The sequence below is a fragment of the Uloborus diversus genome, chromosome 1 (genome assembly GCF_026930045.1).
Source record: "Uloborus diversus isolate 005 chromosome 1, Udiv.v.3.1, whole genome shotgun sequence".
Lineage (NCBI taxonomy): Eukaryota > Metazoa > Arthropoda > Arachnida > Araneae > Uloboridae > Uloborus > Uloborus diversus.
The window spans coordinates 106,949,948-106,964,569 of record NC_072731.1 but is presented as its reverse complement, the minus strand read 5'-3'; the positions used below and the strand labels follow the sequence as shown (position 1 = coordinate 106,964,569).

Genomic DNA, 14,622 nt, shown 5'->3' with positions numbered 1-14,622 from the left:
AGCTGCTAAATTCAGTTTTATGGACTATTTTTTGAAATCCAAATAGTAAATATTCATAATCAAGGCGTAATTTGTCTAGAAGCCCACGGGAGCTGAGTTCCAGCACTTCTTTTCAGTTTTATGCAAATTTTAATATTTTAGGGGAAATTCAGTCTGTTTATGCTTCAAAATAAGTTATGGGGGACTAGCCATCATTGCCAGCAAGTGCCTATTGCTTTTAAATGTTTAGGCGACCACGCTACATCGTCACTATCTATTGATTCCAGCGCTCCCAAAGTGATGATTTCGATAATAAACGACAAAGAACGCAGCAGTGCTCCAAAAAAGTTCAAAACGAGGATCTCAAGGAATTGCTTGATATTTATCCGTCTACACGCTATTTTCTTCACAATTTGTTCAGCTATTCAAGAAAAACGACAGGAATGGTGGGATAGACGCGAGAAGCTGTTTTGCAGCGTGACAACATCCCGCGAGTTGATCAACCCATCGGAACATGTCTAGAAGGTATGAAAGGGGAGGTTCGATTCCTCCCGCAATATTCACCAGACATTGCCCTTTCAAACTAATAGACCAAGGTCCCACTAGGCTTGACCTACCCTCATCGAGTTTCAAAAAAACTGTTGCCATTGATGAATAGTAAAAGTAGTAAATAAAACGCGAAAGTAAGATTTTTTACCTCTTTCACGTGAACTAATCAGGGTTGCAGGGGTTGAAAGGTGCTTCAAAGGAGTAATTTACCCTCATCGAGTTTCTGAAAATTGTTATCATAAATGAAGAACAAAACATGGAGGTAAAACGCTAAAGTAAGGTTGCTTACTTTTTCGGATTCCTAATCAGGGTTTTCAGGGAAAAAAGGTGCCCAAAGAAGGAGATTATTTACCCGTCACCGAGTTTCCGGAAATAGTTGTCATAAATGAATAATAAAAGCTCTAAATAAAACGCTAAAGTAAGATTGTCTGCCCTTTTCTGGTTCCGAAGCAGGGTTTTCAGAGGCTAAAAAGTGCCCAAAAATGAATGTTTAATCCTAATTGAGTTTCCAAAAATTTTTATCACTAACAAAAAGTTGTAAACGAAACGCTTAAGTATAGTTGCCTACTAACTGCGTGTGAACTTTCAAGGTTGCCTGAGGCTAAAAAGTGCCCAAAAATAAGTAAGTTACCCTCATCGAGTTTCCAAAAACTGTTTTCAAAAAAAAAAAAAAAAAAAAAAAATAATTAAAGCTGTAAAGAAAAACGTTAATGGTTACCTACCTTTTTCCGGTTCCTAAGCAGGGGTTGTCAGATGCCAAAATGTGCCCGAAAAATTAGTAATTTACCCTCATCGATTTTCCACATAAGTTATATAAAAAAATGTAGGTAAAAATATTACAAAAACAATGGTATAGGGTTGATCAAGCAAAAGTGGTCCAATCATAGGGTTGACGCAATTCGAAATTTCAGTTTATGTAATGCTGAGGCAAAGATCTCAAGTCACATTGTTCAACTTCGTCGAATCGGAGACACGTTTTACGTGGAACGAGTGGAAGCAACCTGATTTCTTTTAAAACTCTACTTTCAAATTTTTCACGTGACTCGGGATCTTTGCTTCGAGAACTGAAAGCTCCATTCTCTCCATCTTTTATTTCTTCTCAATGGATAGTGGATAGATTTCATTCTTTACTTTAGGCTAGCGAAAACAAAACATTGCAGAAACGACACTATTGAACAGAACGTCACAGAAAACAACTAAACCAGTGTCACATCAAACATTTTGAACTGTTAAAATGATCTTTGAGGCTTTTTAACAACACAGCATCAATAATAATAAAAATGCTCAAGCTATGTTATTTTAAAGTTATTTGTTTGTAGAAAATCTCTCGTCAAGATATGACGGATGAAAACCGCTTCTGAATTTGAACGAAGCAATTGCCTGTTTGGTGATATTTTGATAGTTGAAATTTTAACCGTAACTCCAGTGGATTAACCATAAACTCCAGTAGATAGCGCTCATTGTTGACGTTTCATCATTTCCCTGAAATGTAAAACAGTTAAGTTACCGGATCCAGTTCAGCCTTGTCACAATAAGCCCTTTCCCTGCATTTTAAACATTACCAAAACATATTATCAAATTATCATGCCGTGGGGCAAGTTTCATTGATAATGACGTCAGGAGCGTTACTCAATCATTGGCAATTATCTATATGAGGATGCATGACTAATTTTCCTGAATATATACTTTAAAGTATTACGTTATATGTTGCTCTTGCCTTACTTTTTATTATACTAGAGTGATAAACCTTATTACTCGACTTTGCAAATCCATTGCAAACGCATTTTATAGTATAAACTGCTCACAAAGGAGATATAAGTTCTTTTACTTATTTAATATGTATAACTACACCTCCTTTGTGTATCGCATTTCTTCTTCTGTAATTTAAAAGGTTAATCGATAATAACATCCTTCCCTAAGCTTTATTGATCTTTAAAAATATCTTATCGCAAGAAGCATCAGTCGTTGTGTGTTTGGGGAAAAAAAATCCAATTTAGAGCGGAGCTCAAAGATTTTGTTTTCCATTTGATCTTCAGGAAAAACAGATAAAAGGCGAAGAAAATTGCTACATTTCCCAATTCTAATGCTTTCATAAAAGAAACTTTATTTTTTTTCTATTCGTGAAAATGGTCATTCAAGAATAAAAACGTGGTCGTGAAAATAAAATGAAGGAGCTTCAGTTCTGAGAAAATGTGCACTCAGTACAAATTGTGGTGTAGAGCTTAAGGGTATTTTTAGTACATTTAAGGTAGGCACAATAAAAACATTGTTATGTTTAATTCATTTATGTATAGGGGAGACTAGAGAACTGATCCCCACTATAGTTTTCAATTTTTATTTTTTCTTTGGTGCAAATTATCAATAAAAAAGTGCGTGAACAATGGTAATTTTTCCTCCACCTGACAGTATTTTTACTTCCTTTTACAAAAAAGGGAGTATTGCATTCGCGAAAAAATTTTCACTCAAAAATCGGCCTCAATTGCTATTTTTCTCACCCCCGAATGAATGTTCAGTTTTTTTTAGACTCTACCACACGTGGATATATGCCTAGGAACGTACAGACACCCGAAATATCCGTTTTGACCATCCCCGAGTTAATTACAACGAATTTTCTCGTGACGTCCGTATGTACGTACGTGTGTGTGTGGGTACCTCGCATAACTCAAAAACGGTATGTCCTAGAAAGTTGAAATTTGGTACGTAGACTCCTAGTGGAGTCTAGTTGTGCACCTTCCCTTTTGGTTGCCTTAGGATGTTTCTAAGGGGTATTTTGCCCTTTTTTGGGGAGAAATCATTGTTAATTTCGATGTAAACTCAAGTGGTGTTATAATTTGGCGGACACTTGGCGATATATCGCCAGTGTTTTTTTTGCCAAATTTTGTCACCAACTTGGCGACAAAGTTCGCGATTTTTTTTTAAAAATCTGATTTCAGTTTGGCCACTGTTGGTGATATTTAGAGAGCAAACAATTAATTTACGTTAAAATTGCCAACAATAGGGAAATGCCATTAAATTTGAGTAAAAGGAAGTCATGTGATGCACACATCAGCTCGTTTTCAGTTGAAAAAACATAGATTGATTAACGTTATTACCCACTAGCAAAAATACCCGGCGTTGCCTGGGTCAGTAATAATTATGAGAAAAAATCGTTACTTGCTTTTGTTTTTTGTTTTAAGTGAAAGAATTTAAAACACATCTTTTTGACGGATTAAAAATCGAGTTTCTTCCTTTCCCATAAAACTAAAATAGCAATAAGTATAAAGAACAAAATAGTATTGCTTCAGAAACGAAAGCACTATATTTAAGCATAAATAAATTCCCAAAACATGAAATTAATCTTCTCATGTTTAAAAAGATTAATCTGTTGATACTTTTTTTTTAACATGGAGTCTAAAACCTTCTCTGTATGGCTATTGAAGTACGAAGTTTTTAAAAAAATGTAGCCGCACTCGTAATCCCCTTATACTTGCTTTAGTTATTTTGGGAAATTTCAATCATTGTGGGCTCTTGGTGCGATTTTACCGAATTTGCGGGAATCGTTTTGGGATACCTTCGATGATCTCCCCCCTTCTTTCCTTACTTTGTAAAACGATATGATATTAATTTTCGTTACAGAGATATTATTGCCCGATGCTGAGATACTTTTAGTCACCATAAAATGGCGCTAAAGAGTTTCATCCGAAATGTTTCCAAAATAAGTAGTAAAATTTTGCGATTGTTTGAAATTGTGCAAAAAGGAAAATTAATGGAAGTTTTTGTGCTGTTTATGGATTTGCCTAATTTAGTTGCTGGATTATTTAACACAGTAAAAAAAGTTTTTTAAAGATTCTTTGATTGGCGATATTTTGTTTACATGGTGAAAGCTGAGAAACATTATGACGTAGTCTTCGGCTTCAAAAACAGCAACGTTGAAATGCTGGATGATTGGATAATGAGTAAATGTTCAATCAGCATAAATAATAATAAAAACCATTAATTACATTAAAGTTCCGTTTAAATGGAAAATCATCAGCCAAATCATGTATTATTTGCCAATCTTGTGCAAAAATCTTACTTCAAGATTTGACTTGAGAAAAGCCTTGAACAATCACGAAAAGCAAAGAAAGTGAACAATACAACAATTGTCGCTATCGACAGGGAGTTGAGATGATGCACTAAATGCTGTATTGAGTTGAGGAAAGCCTTCGAACATGGAACTAAAAAGCTCATAACTCGTTTTTTATTCTACTTAGAAATTTCGAACAGGTGCCATTTTCAGCAGAAAAATCAGAGCTTTCGATGGACATTGTAAATATGTGCAAGTATTTTTTCATCCCTATATTAGAGAATTTACACGAAAATTGTATTTTTATTGTCCCTTAAGGGGGTTTGCCCCCCCATAACGGGACGAAAACTACCCTATGTGTTATTCTGATGCATAAGCTATATTATTGTCAAGTTTCATCAAAATCCGTTCAGTAGTTTTTGCGTGAAAGAGTAACAAACATCCATACATCCAGACAAACTTTCGCATATATAATAGTAGTAAGATTAGTTTTAAAAAACTTATTTCAAACTCTGGAAATCAAATTTTGCATTATATTTGACTTACACAATGAACAACTCTCTTTTTCATTGTAAATCTAACTATAGCAAACTCATTTTTTTAATTCAAACTAGGATCATTTTTTTTCAACTTGTTCAAGCTCATTTGACTGATTCGAACATAATTCATCAGTAGAGTTAGTTAATGTTTATAGGTTTGAGGTGTTATCCTCATATATATAATAGCGAATGATCGAGTAACGAGCTCGATAGCGTGCGAGACGGCATTATTTCATTGTAGCATCACTTAAAAATTCAATAAATTTGTTTATAGTTATATAATATTTTTTTTGGCAGCGTTTGAGAAGCAAATAAGTCATTGTTTTAGACATGAGTAAAAATTGATGGCTCTCCGTTTTAAGTTCAAACCATTATGACAATGATAAATTTAACTTCTTCCCAATGACTGTTAAAATTTTTTCTCTCTTAAATATCTATTTGAACAAGTCAAATTTTACGGTAAATATCCCTAATGAAGAAGCAATTTTCACCCGAGAAGAGTTTGGTTACAAGTACGAAGTGATATTTTAATTATTTAGCAGATTTTCTGCAGTAATTGTTTATATCTATTACTTATACTATGATAAACGGCCGTGCAGGGTCGAGAAGACAAGAGCAATGCAGACAATAAGATGTTCCGAATCCATGCATTTAGATCGCAGAGCATGTAATATGGATAGGAACATGTTTATATTGTTATAGGGATACTTTATCCCTGGTATCATGTATACCTGAAACGAAGTATAGTATATATATAGTATCCCTAATATGAGATTTTTAAAAACATACTAGTTATATTTTTCACAATCAGTGGCAGTTTACTAAAAATATGTCTTAATTATTAAAGACTGTCTATACTTTAAAAGTACACTTATCTATTTTTTTAAAAAGTTGTATATAACAGATAATGTTTACTTCAGAATGCTTTTCTTAAAAAAAAAAGTTTCCATTGACACATTTAGACAATTTTTTGAGCTAAAACAAAATGGCTTAAAAAAGACAAAGTGTTGAGAGTTTTTAAGTACAAGTAGGGTAAACTCTTCTTTTCTGATAATCTTACTAATATTGTGATTTTGGTGCACACGATAAAGTTTGTTATAACCCTATAAACCTCAAATCTTCAAAGTACGCTGCGCATTCATAACCAATTTCTCATTTCGATCTCTTCATCCTCCTATTCATTCAACTACTCATCACCACTGCTTAGTATCTGTAATTACTTAAGCGATTGTCCAAACTGATAGCAGATTTCATATTCGAGCACTGATTGCCGTAATAAGCTCCTAGTCTGATTGTCATCTATGTGCTACTTGATTTACAAACTAAGCAAGAAGCCTTTGTGTACATAAGGGAGGAAATGGTGCACAGTGGGACAAATAATATTTTTACATAATTTAAGTACTAAAAATTAAATGTCCCATATTTTAATTTACTTGTACTTAAACACTGTGGAGACTAGTCACTGCAAAATTTCATCTTGTAGAAAAACTGTAGCGTGTAGCCTTTCTATTTTTGCTATATTTTTGCTGTATTTTTGCTAAGTTTTATGTTTTTTTGAAATTGAGGTATAAATCATTATTCAATAATGAATATTAATGCTTTATTTAAAGCTGAAACTTTCTAAATTGCATGCATGTAGTGTTGTGTATTTCTCTAGCAGTACCCGCACGGCGGTGCCCGTGCTAAGAATTTAAAGGAAATCCGTTCAATTAAAAAAAAAAAAAAAATCCACTCTCCCTCCCCCCTTCCCACTGATGTGAAGTGATAATTTTTCTTTAAATAAAATGCATACATACCTTTGCAAAAAAAAAAAAAAAAAAAAAAAAAAAAAAAAAAAAAAACTATTAAAGTTTCTTTGGAACTTAAAACTATTCGCCAAAACATTAAATTAGATTTACTGTTGCTTTAAAACTTAAAATAATCCTCCAACTGAATTATTCATCGCGAATGCGCCAAGGACCACGCTACCGGAACCCAGCCCTTTTGCGAGTGAAGCGGGAAGTCCGTTGGATAAAAAAATAATTAAAAAAAATTGCAAACGTTTTCTAAAGAAAATGTTCAAACAAAATTTCATTATCAGAAAAACAACGTAATTACAAAACCCGGTACACATGGGACAAAAAAGAAATCCCGTACCAATTAGAATGTAAGAAATTTTTAAAAATATGCTTACATCGCCGTTTGCTCCGTCTTTTATAATTTCTATTTTAATGGAACGTACACATTTATTTATGACTCGATATTTTCATTTAGCAAATAATTTTACATTACAAGGATCATTTAAAGTCTATTTGGCGATTTAGGTTTTTAATTTTAAATGGCTTGGTTAAATTACTTGGAAAATTACTTTTCATTTTATTAGTCTTGTTCCAAGTCTTGTTTCTTGTTCAAAAAAAAAAAAAAAAAAGTACAGTGACAAAACAATGCATGCTTTTGTCAAAGAAGTAGTTTCTACATAGGTTTGATCAAACAATAAGCTAAGCAAAAAAAAAAAAAAAAAAAAAAAAAAAAATCGCCAAGAATAATAATGTGCCGTATCGTACCTATAATTCGCAACTCCAATAAACCATAGGGGCGCTGCAGCCACTGTCTAATGGCGAATGAAAAGAGGATATTTCAATAATAAGGAATCTGGCGATCTTTCTTCATTGGCGTCAATTTTTGGCTCCAGCGCCTGCGCGAGAGGTATTTTTCTTTGCAAATCAAAACAAAGAGATCGGAAACATCTATTCACATAGGGTTACTATAAATCAGCAGGGTTAACAAAATAAAATTACTTACGCCAAAAATGAGACGACCGCGCCAGATTCCCAGTTATCAAAATATACCGATGAAAACGGTAAAACAAACACATGCCGTAACTTATTACTTTAACTTAAACGTAAACGTAACTTAATTAAAACGTAACTTATTACATTAACTTGTTTTGATGCTCAGTGAATGACAGTAATTTTTCATCGTGTTTGTGGGAAGGTTTATTTTCTATTCTTCTGAAATTACATTACATCATAAAATGTCTGAAGCCTGTAATTTATCCAAAAGAAAACACGTGGAATGGAATGTTTTACCTTTTTCTTTAGTATTGTTAATCACCGCAAGGTAGCGCATTCGAGCTCTGGAGTCGCAAATGGGAAAAATTGTGTCTCAGATAAAACAGTTTTCAAAGAGCGTCAATCGCCTTTTAAAATCCTCGTGTGGAATAGTTTTGAAAATAGTCACTGGAATGGGTCTAATAGCATAAAAAACACCATTTCAAATAACTGAAATATTCCTCAATATCGCCATTAAAACAAACAATATCATTCACACTTAAAAATAATGTTAAAAAAAGGAAAAATCAGATTTTTTTTGAAGACTACACATCCATTAAAACGTTACCGTTGCTCGCTATTGCGACGGTTGTTGTTACTCAAATAAAACTTCGTAAATCCCGAGTATACAATTTATTGTAGACGACATGACATACACAGGATATAATTCTTAAACATATTGAGCAACTTAAAACGTATAATAATCGTATATAATTAGCTTAGAACCGTAAGACGTATAATAACGACAATTCAAAAGAAAGGAATTCTAAACATTTTTCGTTGCCAGGTTCACTAAACATAACTATAGTAAAAACAGTGTTGCCAAAATATCAAATGAGTTTCAACATACTCCCACCTTTTGTATTGCAAATAAAGCTGGTCGCAATACAAAACTACAATAAAATAAAAGTACATAAGAAATAATTTCGAAATATAACAAAAATGAAAAACAATGAAGAATAATGCAAATAATAGTGAACACAATTTTAAAGTCACAGTACGAGAAAAAAATAATTGAAGTCTACAAGTCCAAACGTTGTGGAGGGACTATTCGTCGACCACTGCGGGTTTGTTTCACTGGCTGAGGTACCTCGGTCATGGGAATGAAAATCTCAATGTCAGGGTTGAGGGTTTTTGGAATAGGAACTGCTGTGGACTCCAAGTATCCAGAATCGATATTAGCTGCTACCTCCTTTCCATTTGCTGCTAGGTCTGATGGCAAATCACTGATTGACATTTCGAGAGGATACAACCTCTGCAAAGGTCTAACGAGGTAGCCATTAGCAACTCGTAGTTTGGCAATTCTTTGGATACCATCCCTGCCAGGATACAGTTCAACAACACGACCTAATGGCCAGTTCAATCTCTTAGTGTCCTCACACCCTATGAGAACTATTTCTCCCACCGAAATTTCCTGCTGTTTTGATCTAGATTTTGGATTGCGTACAAGTTCACCTAAATATTCCTTCTGGAAGCGTTTTCGAAAATTATCGCGCAAACTTTGCACATAACGCACTCTTTTTAATAAATGCTGGGAGTCAAGGATGTCCAAGTCATGTGTTTCTGATCCTCTTATGTCTTGTATGAAATGAGCTGGAGTTACAGGTGTCATTTCATTCGGATCGTCCGAGATATAGGTGAGTGGTCTCTCATTAATGACACTTTCTGCTTCGCACAACACAGTGAGCATCTCTTCGTATGTCACGCAAGCCTTTCCCAAGCACTTTCGTAAAATTTGTTTAATACTACGTACCATTCTCTCCCACCAACCACCGTACCATGGCGCGGTGGGTGGGCTAAAATGCCATTTGATGTTTTGCAAGGCACATTCAGATTGTATTTCCTCCCAATTCAATGATTGAAGGGCTCGTGCTGTTCCAGTAAAATTTGACCCATTGTCAGAATACATTACAGAGCATCTCCCTCTTCTAGCGAAGAATCTTCTCATTGCTTGCCGGAATGCTTCAGCTGACAATGACGTGACGAGCTCTAGGTGAATGGCTCTGTATACAGCACATGTGAACAAAACAATCCATGCCTTGGTACCTAGACGTAAGTGTAAAGGTCCCGCCAAATCTACACCAGTGACTTGGAATGCAGAAATGCGTTTTGTTCTATCAATGGGCAGAGGCGCTGTATTCGGCTGTACTGGCTAGCTTGAATGTCGCTTGCAGATCACACACTTGCTTATAACCTCTCTAACAACCCTCCGACCGCGAGGAATCCAGTAGAGCTCTCGAATATGATTCAGAGTTGTCTGAACACCACTATGCATCAAAGCTTTATGAACGTATTCGATGTACAGTCTCACGATGGGATGATCTGGTAGTAGGGTTGGTTTTTGAAAATCTTCTGGGTCTTCACCCAAAACTAACTTAGTTTCAACTTTTAAAACTCCAGACTCTTCGGAAAATCGTATAGACTTCGAGTATTTTTCCTTCAATTCAGCATGCAGTTCTGTTTGTACCAATTTAATGACGGCGAGTTCTGCCTTCTGTATTTCTTCACATGTTAACTCGGAGATAACTCGGGTGGACTTATACCTAGCATTATTTATAAATCTCAGCATCCAAGCTACCATTCTTATAACTTTGCTGTACTTAGAAAAGTATAGAAGCTTCTTGCTAAAGTTTTCCTGTAAGTTAATATTCGTGCTGCAGATAACACTTTTCTTTCTTTCAACTAAAGCTTCTTCAGGCATCGTAATCTCAGTATTTGGCCAGGTATTTTCTGTTTCTTGTAGCCAAGTGGGACCCTCCCACCATCGACTATCTATCAGCTCCTTCCAATTACAAGAACGCGAGGGCAAGTCGGCCGGATTCATAGATCCTGGTACAAATCTCCAACTATCGACATTTGTAAGTTGACGTATTTCTTTAACCCGGTTACCGACGAAAGTATTCCACGGTTCTCCTTTCGTTATCCAGCTCAGGACAACCATTGAATCGACCCAAAAGGAAATTTTCAAAGGTTGCTGTATTGCTTCTAAAACGGTACTTGCTATTCTTGCACCCATTGTAGCTCCAAGCAACTCTAAGCGTGGAATCGTCGGTCTTTTCATCGGGGCTACTCTGGCTTTGGCAGTTATTAACTGGACAGAGGTTCCCGTTTCTTCTTCAGAGCGTAAGTATACACAGCAAGCGTATGCATCTGCGGAAGCATCGGTAAAGACATGCAGGCTTGTATTCTCAAGAGTTCCTAGCATTAATCGACGAGGTATTCTGCACTGTTCTATGAGATCAATATGCTTCACCCAGTGTTGATATCTATGTTGAATATTTAGAGGCAGATCGTCGTCCCAGCCTATCTTGTTTTTCCAAGCTTCTTGAAGCAATAATTTTGGAAGAAGCGTTGCAGGTGACGTAAATCCAATAGGATCGTATATGCTGTTAACTAAAGAGAGAAGCTTTCTCTTTGAAAGGACGTTTTCTGAAGTCCTTTTACAGCCAGCACAATAAAGTTCATCTGCATGAGTGTCCCATTTCAGGCCAAGTACATTCTGATCTATACTTTCTTCAATTCCACTGTAAGCCCAGCATCTTAATTCAAAGGAACCCTTTTGCATTACTTCTATAGCTTGCGATTTTAATTGTTCCAGTTCTTCGCTGGTATTCACACTCGTGACTAAGTTGTCTACATAAAATCCTTCTTTCATTCGATTGATCGTGTTTTGCAGGACTATTGATTGGAACTCCTGCGATTCGAGATGAAATTTAATCGTGGCATTTAATAAGAAGGGGCTTGATGAAACGCCGAAAACAACACGACAATGCCTGTAAAATTTCATCTTAGTGTGTTCTTTGTCTTCCCACCAAAGGAATCTTAGGTAGTCTCTATCTTTGGAAGCTAAAGAGAGTTGAAGAAATGCTTGTTTAATGTCTGCAATTACTCCAATGGCACCACAACGAAATTTACTTATGAGGCGAGGGATTTCACTTAATAAACTTGGTCCTGTACTAAGACAGTCATTTAAGGAGGCATATCCGGGGCGTTTGCATGAAGCGTCAAAGACTGGCCTGACCTTCGTGGTAGCGCTTGATGATTTAACGACTGGATGATGTGGCAAATAATGACAAGCCTTTGAACTTGACATTTCAGCTTCTGTCACCTCCTCTATGATGTTATCATTCTTCCACTGCTGTAAGACACCATCATACAGTTCGTAGGAATTGTCTTTCAAAAGACGCTTAGTAACGGTGCGAAGTCTTGCTTCTGCCTGGTCGTATCCATCATACAAGTGAGGATGTCCTGCTAGCCATGGAAGAGCCACCTCATACCTGTTGCCAGTTTTCCGAATTGTCTCTTGAAAAAATGTGACCGTTTCTTCATCTAGCTCCTTAGTTGTTTTCCTCTCAGTGGGATCTGTTATACCCAAAGATTCTAAGTCCCAAATTTTGTGTATCTCTGAGTGATGCATACATAGCGATACCATATTTATGCTGCTCTTCTTTCCTGGACCTAAAACACTCCATCCGAGTTTCGTTTCTACGGCTGTTATACCAGATGGCAGAACTTCTATTCTTCCTGTTAATATTCCTCCCAGAAAGTCAGCACCGATGAGCATGTCAATAGGAGGAGTTTCTGGACCTATGTCTGTTAGTTCAATTCCTCGACGTTTTAATTCTTGTACTAAATCTGGGTCACGTATGCGAGGCAAAGAAGAACATATCTTGGGCTGGTCCAAAATTGACATGTTGCACGAAAACCTTCTATCGATACTCTGAACGTTGATGTCATAGCGACCATGTTTAACTTCAGCTGTTTGCTTACCACCAAATAGTCCTTGGGACAATAACTCTGTACCTGAAGGCTTTAACCTTAACTCTTTAACTACTTGGTTGGTTACGTAAGATCGCTGTGATCCATCATCAAGGAGGGCTCTGACATAAATTTCTTGATTTCCATTTCTTAAACGTATCAATATTGTTTTCAAATATATAACCTTCTGAGGTGTAAGTTCCGTAAATAAAGTGGACGTATTCACTTCTATCTTTGATTCATTAGGGAGTTGAACCTTATTTTTTCTAGGCAATTCTGGGCACAAAATTACGTAGTGTCGCTTTCCACATACAAGGCAATAAATATTACTGCGACAGTTTTTCGCCATGTGTCCAATCTTCAAGCACACCAAGCAGCAGCGTCTACGTATTACAATTGATTTTTTTTCTTCTGTACTCATAGAGGCAGCTTTATGACAGTCTTGACTGCCATGACGTTTCTGACAAAAAATACACTCAGTCTTACAAGGCCTTTCGTAAGAAGATATTAAACTCATTGCTGTAGGTTCATCTTTGCTTGAAGATTCCTTCTTACCTTTTGCGGGTTGACCAAAAGCTCTTTCAGCTAAAGCCCGATGTTCTTCCCCTTCTATCTCGCGACGAAGAAATGACATCAACCTTTCCAACAGTTTCTCTTTCGTAATTTGGACGGTTTCTTCATCATCTACCTCACTGTTTAATAAATATCTATCCCAAGCCTTTAATACATCAGTTGGAAGACACGACTCCACAACCGGATACAACATGGCAGCATAATTTTGCGTAGTGACGCCTAATGTTTCCAGAGCTCTTAAACTCGAACCGAGCTTGTCGTACAAATCAGAAAGCTTAATGTTAGCTCGGTTGTTTACCAATGTTAAAAGATCTCGTATAAACACGTCAATTAATAAATCACGTCTGCCAAACCTGGACTCGAGATGTTCGATAACCTTAGCATAATTTTTCTTAGATGGTGGATAACTTTCTACTATATTGCGCGCTTTCGAAGTAGGCTTCAATGATGACAGAAGATACTGAAACTTATCCTCTTCTAATATACTAGTATCTTCATGAATACGACTGTATTGCGCCCAAAAGGCAACCCAAGTCCTTGGCATTAGGTCATATTCTTTCAATTCAATTTTTGGAAGCTTCAACTTAACAATCGTAGCTGTATCAATTGGCGAAGAAGCGCCAATCATACTACGCCGTAAACAATGCTCATATTCTGTTTTAAGTTCAATAAAGCGATCTCTATACGTTTCCATTTCATCATATTCCTTATCGCTTTGCTCGTAAATTTCCAATAATTGAGCATCAGCACTAAATAAACGCTCGGCTTTATCCGCCAACTTATTAAAAATTGCGCCAAGTTCATTACCTCCGACTTCTTCTTTCTGTGTTCTTTCAAATTGATTACAAGTCGTGGTAAATAACCTTCGTAAATTAGTTCTTTCTTTCCGTAATCTTTCAAATTTGTCGAATTTCTGAGTGATAACGGCATCATCTTTGTCTTCGTTGTCAGACATATTCGCTATTCGAATCAAAAAATACAAAGTTCAAACTTCACGGACGCCACTTGTTGTTACTCAAATAAAACTTCGTAAATCCCGAGTATACAATTTATTGTAGACGACATGACATACACAGGATATAATTCTTAAACATATTGAGCAACTTAAAACGTATAATAATCGTATATAATTAGCTTAGAACCGTAAGACGTATAATAACGACAATTCAAAAGAAAGGAATTCTAAACATTTTTCGTTGCCAGGTTCACTAAACATAACTATAGTAAAAACAGTGTTGCCAAAATATCAAATGAGTTTCAACAACGGTCACGATTAAAATTGTACATGAAAACATAGACTTGCGAAAACTTAATCAAAAGGGTAATATATTTTAAATGCCCTGCTACAGACAAAGCCCCATTGCATTAA

General features: G+C 35.9%; 2 protein-coding genes across 2 annotated transcripts; both read right to left on the bottom strand.

Moving 5' to 3' along the window:
• Positions 1 to 8,943: 8,943 nt before the first annotated feature.
• On the bottom strand, positions 8,944 to 9,831 carry LOC129234240 (uncharacterized). Its single transcript, XM_054868204.1, has one exon. It carries the CDS (start codon positions 9,829 to 9,831, stop codon positions 8,944 to 8,946), a length of 888 nt encoding a protein of 295 aa, XP_054724179.1.
• A 243-nt stretch (positions 9,832 to 10,074) lies between these two features.
• Positions 10,075 to 14,208, bottom strand: LOC129234239 (uncharacterized). Its single transcript, XM_054868188.1, has one exon. It carries the CDS (start codon positions 14,206 to 14,208, stop codon positions 10,075 to 10,077), a length of 4,134 nt encoding a protein of 1,377 aa, XP_054724163.1.
• Between the last annotated feature and the right edge of the window lie 414 nt (positions 14,209 to 14,622).

Excerpts from the sequence above, each read along its gene's own strand:
- LOC129234240 (XM_054868204.1), bottom strand. The coding sequence starts at position 9,831 with ATGTATTCTGACAATGGGTCAAATTTTACTGGAACAGCACGAGCCCTT.
- LOC129234239 (XM_054868188.1), bottom strand. The coding sequence starts at position 14,208 with ATGTCTGACAACGAAGACAAAGATGATGCCGTTATCACTCAGAAATTC.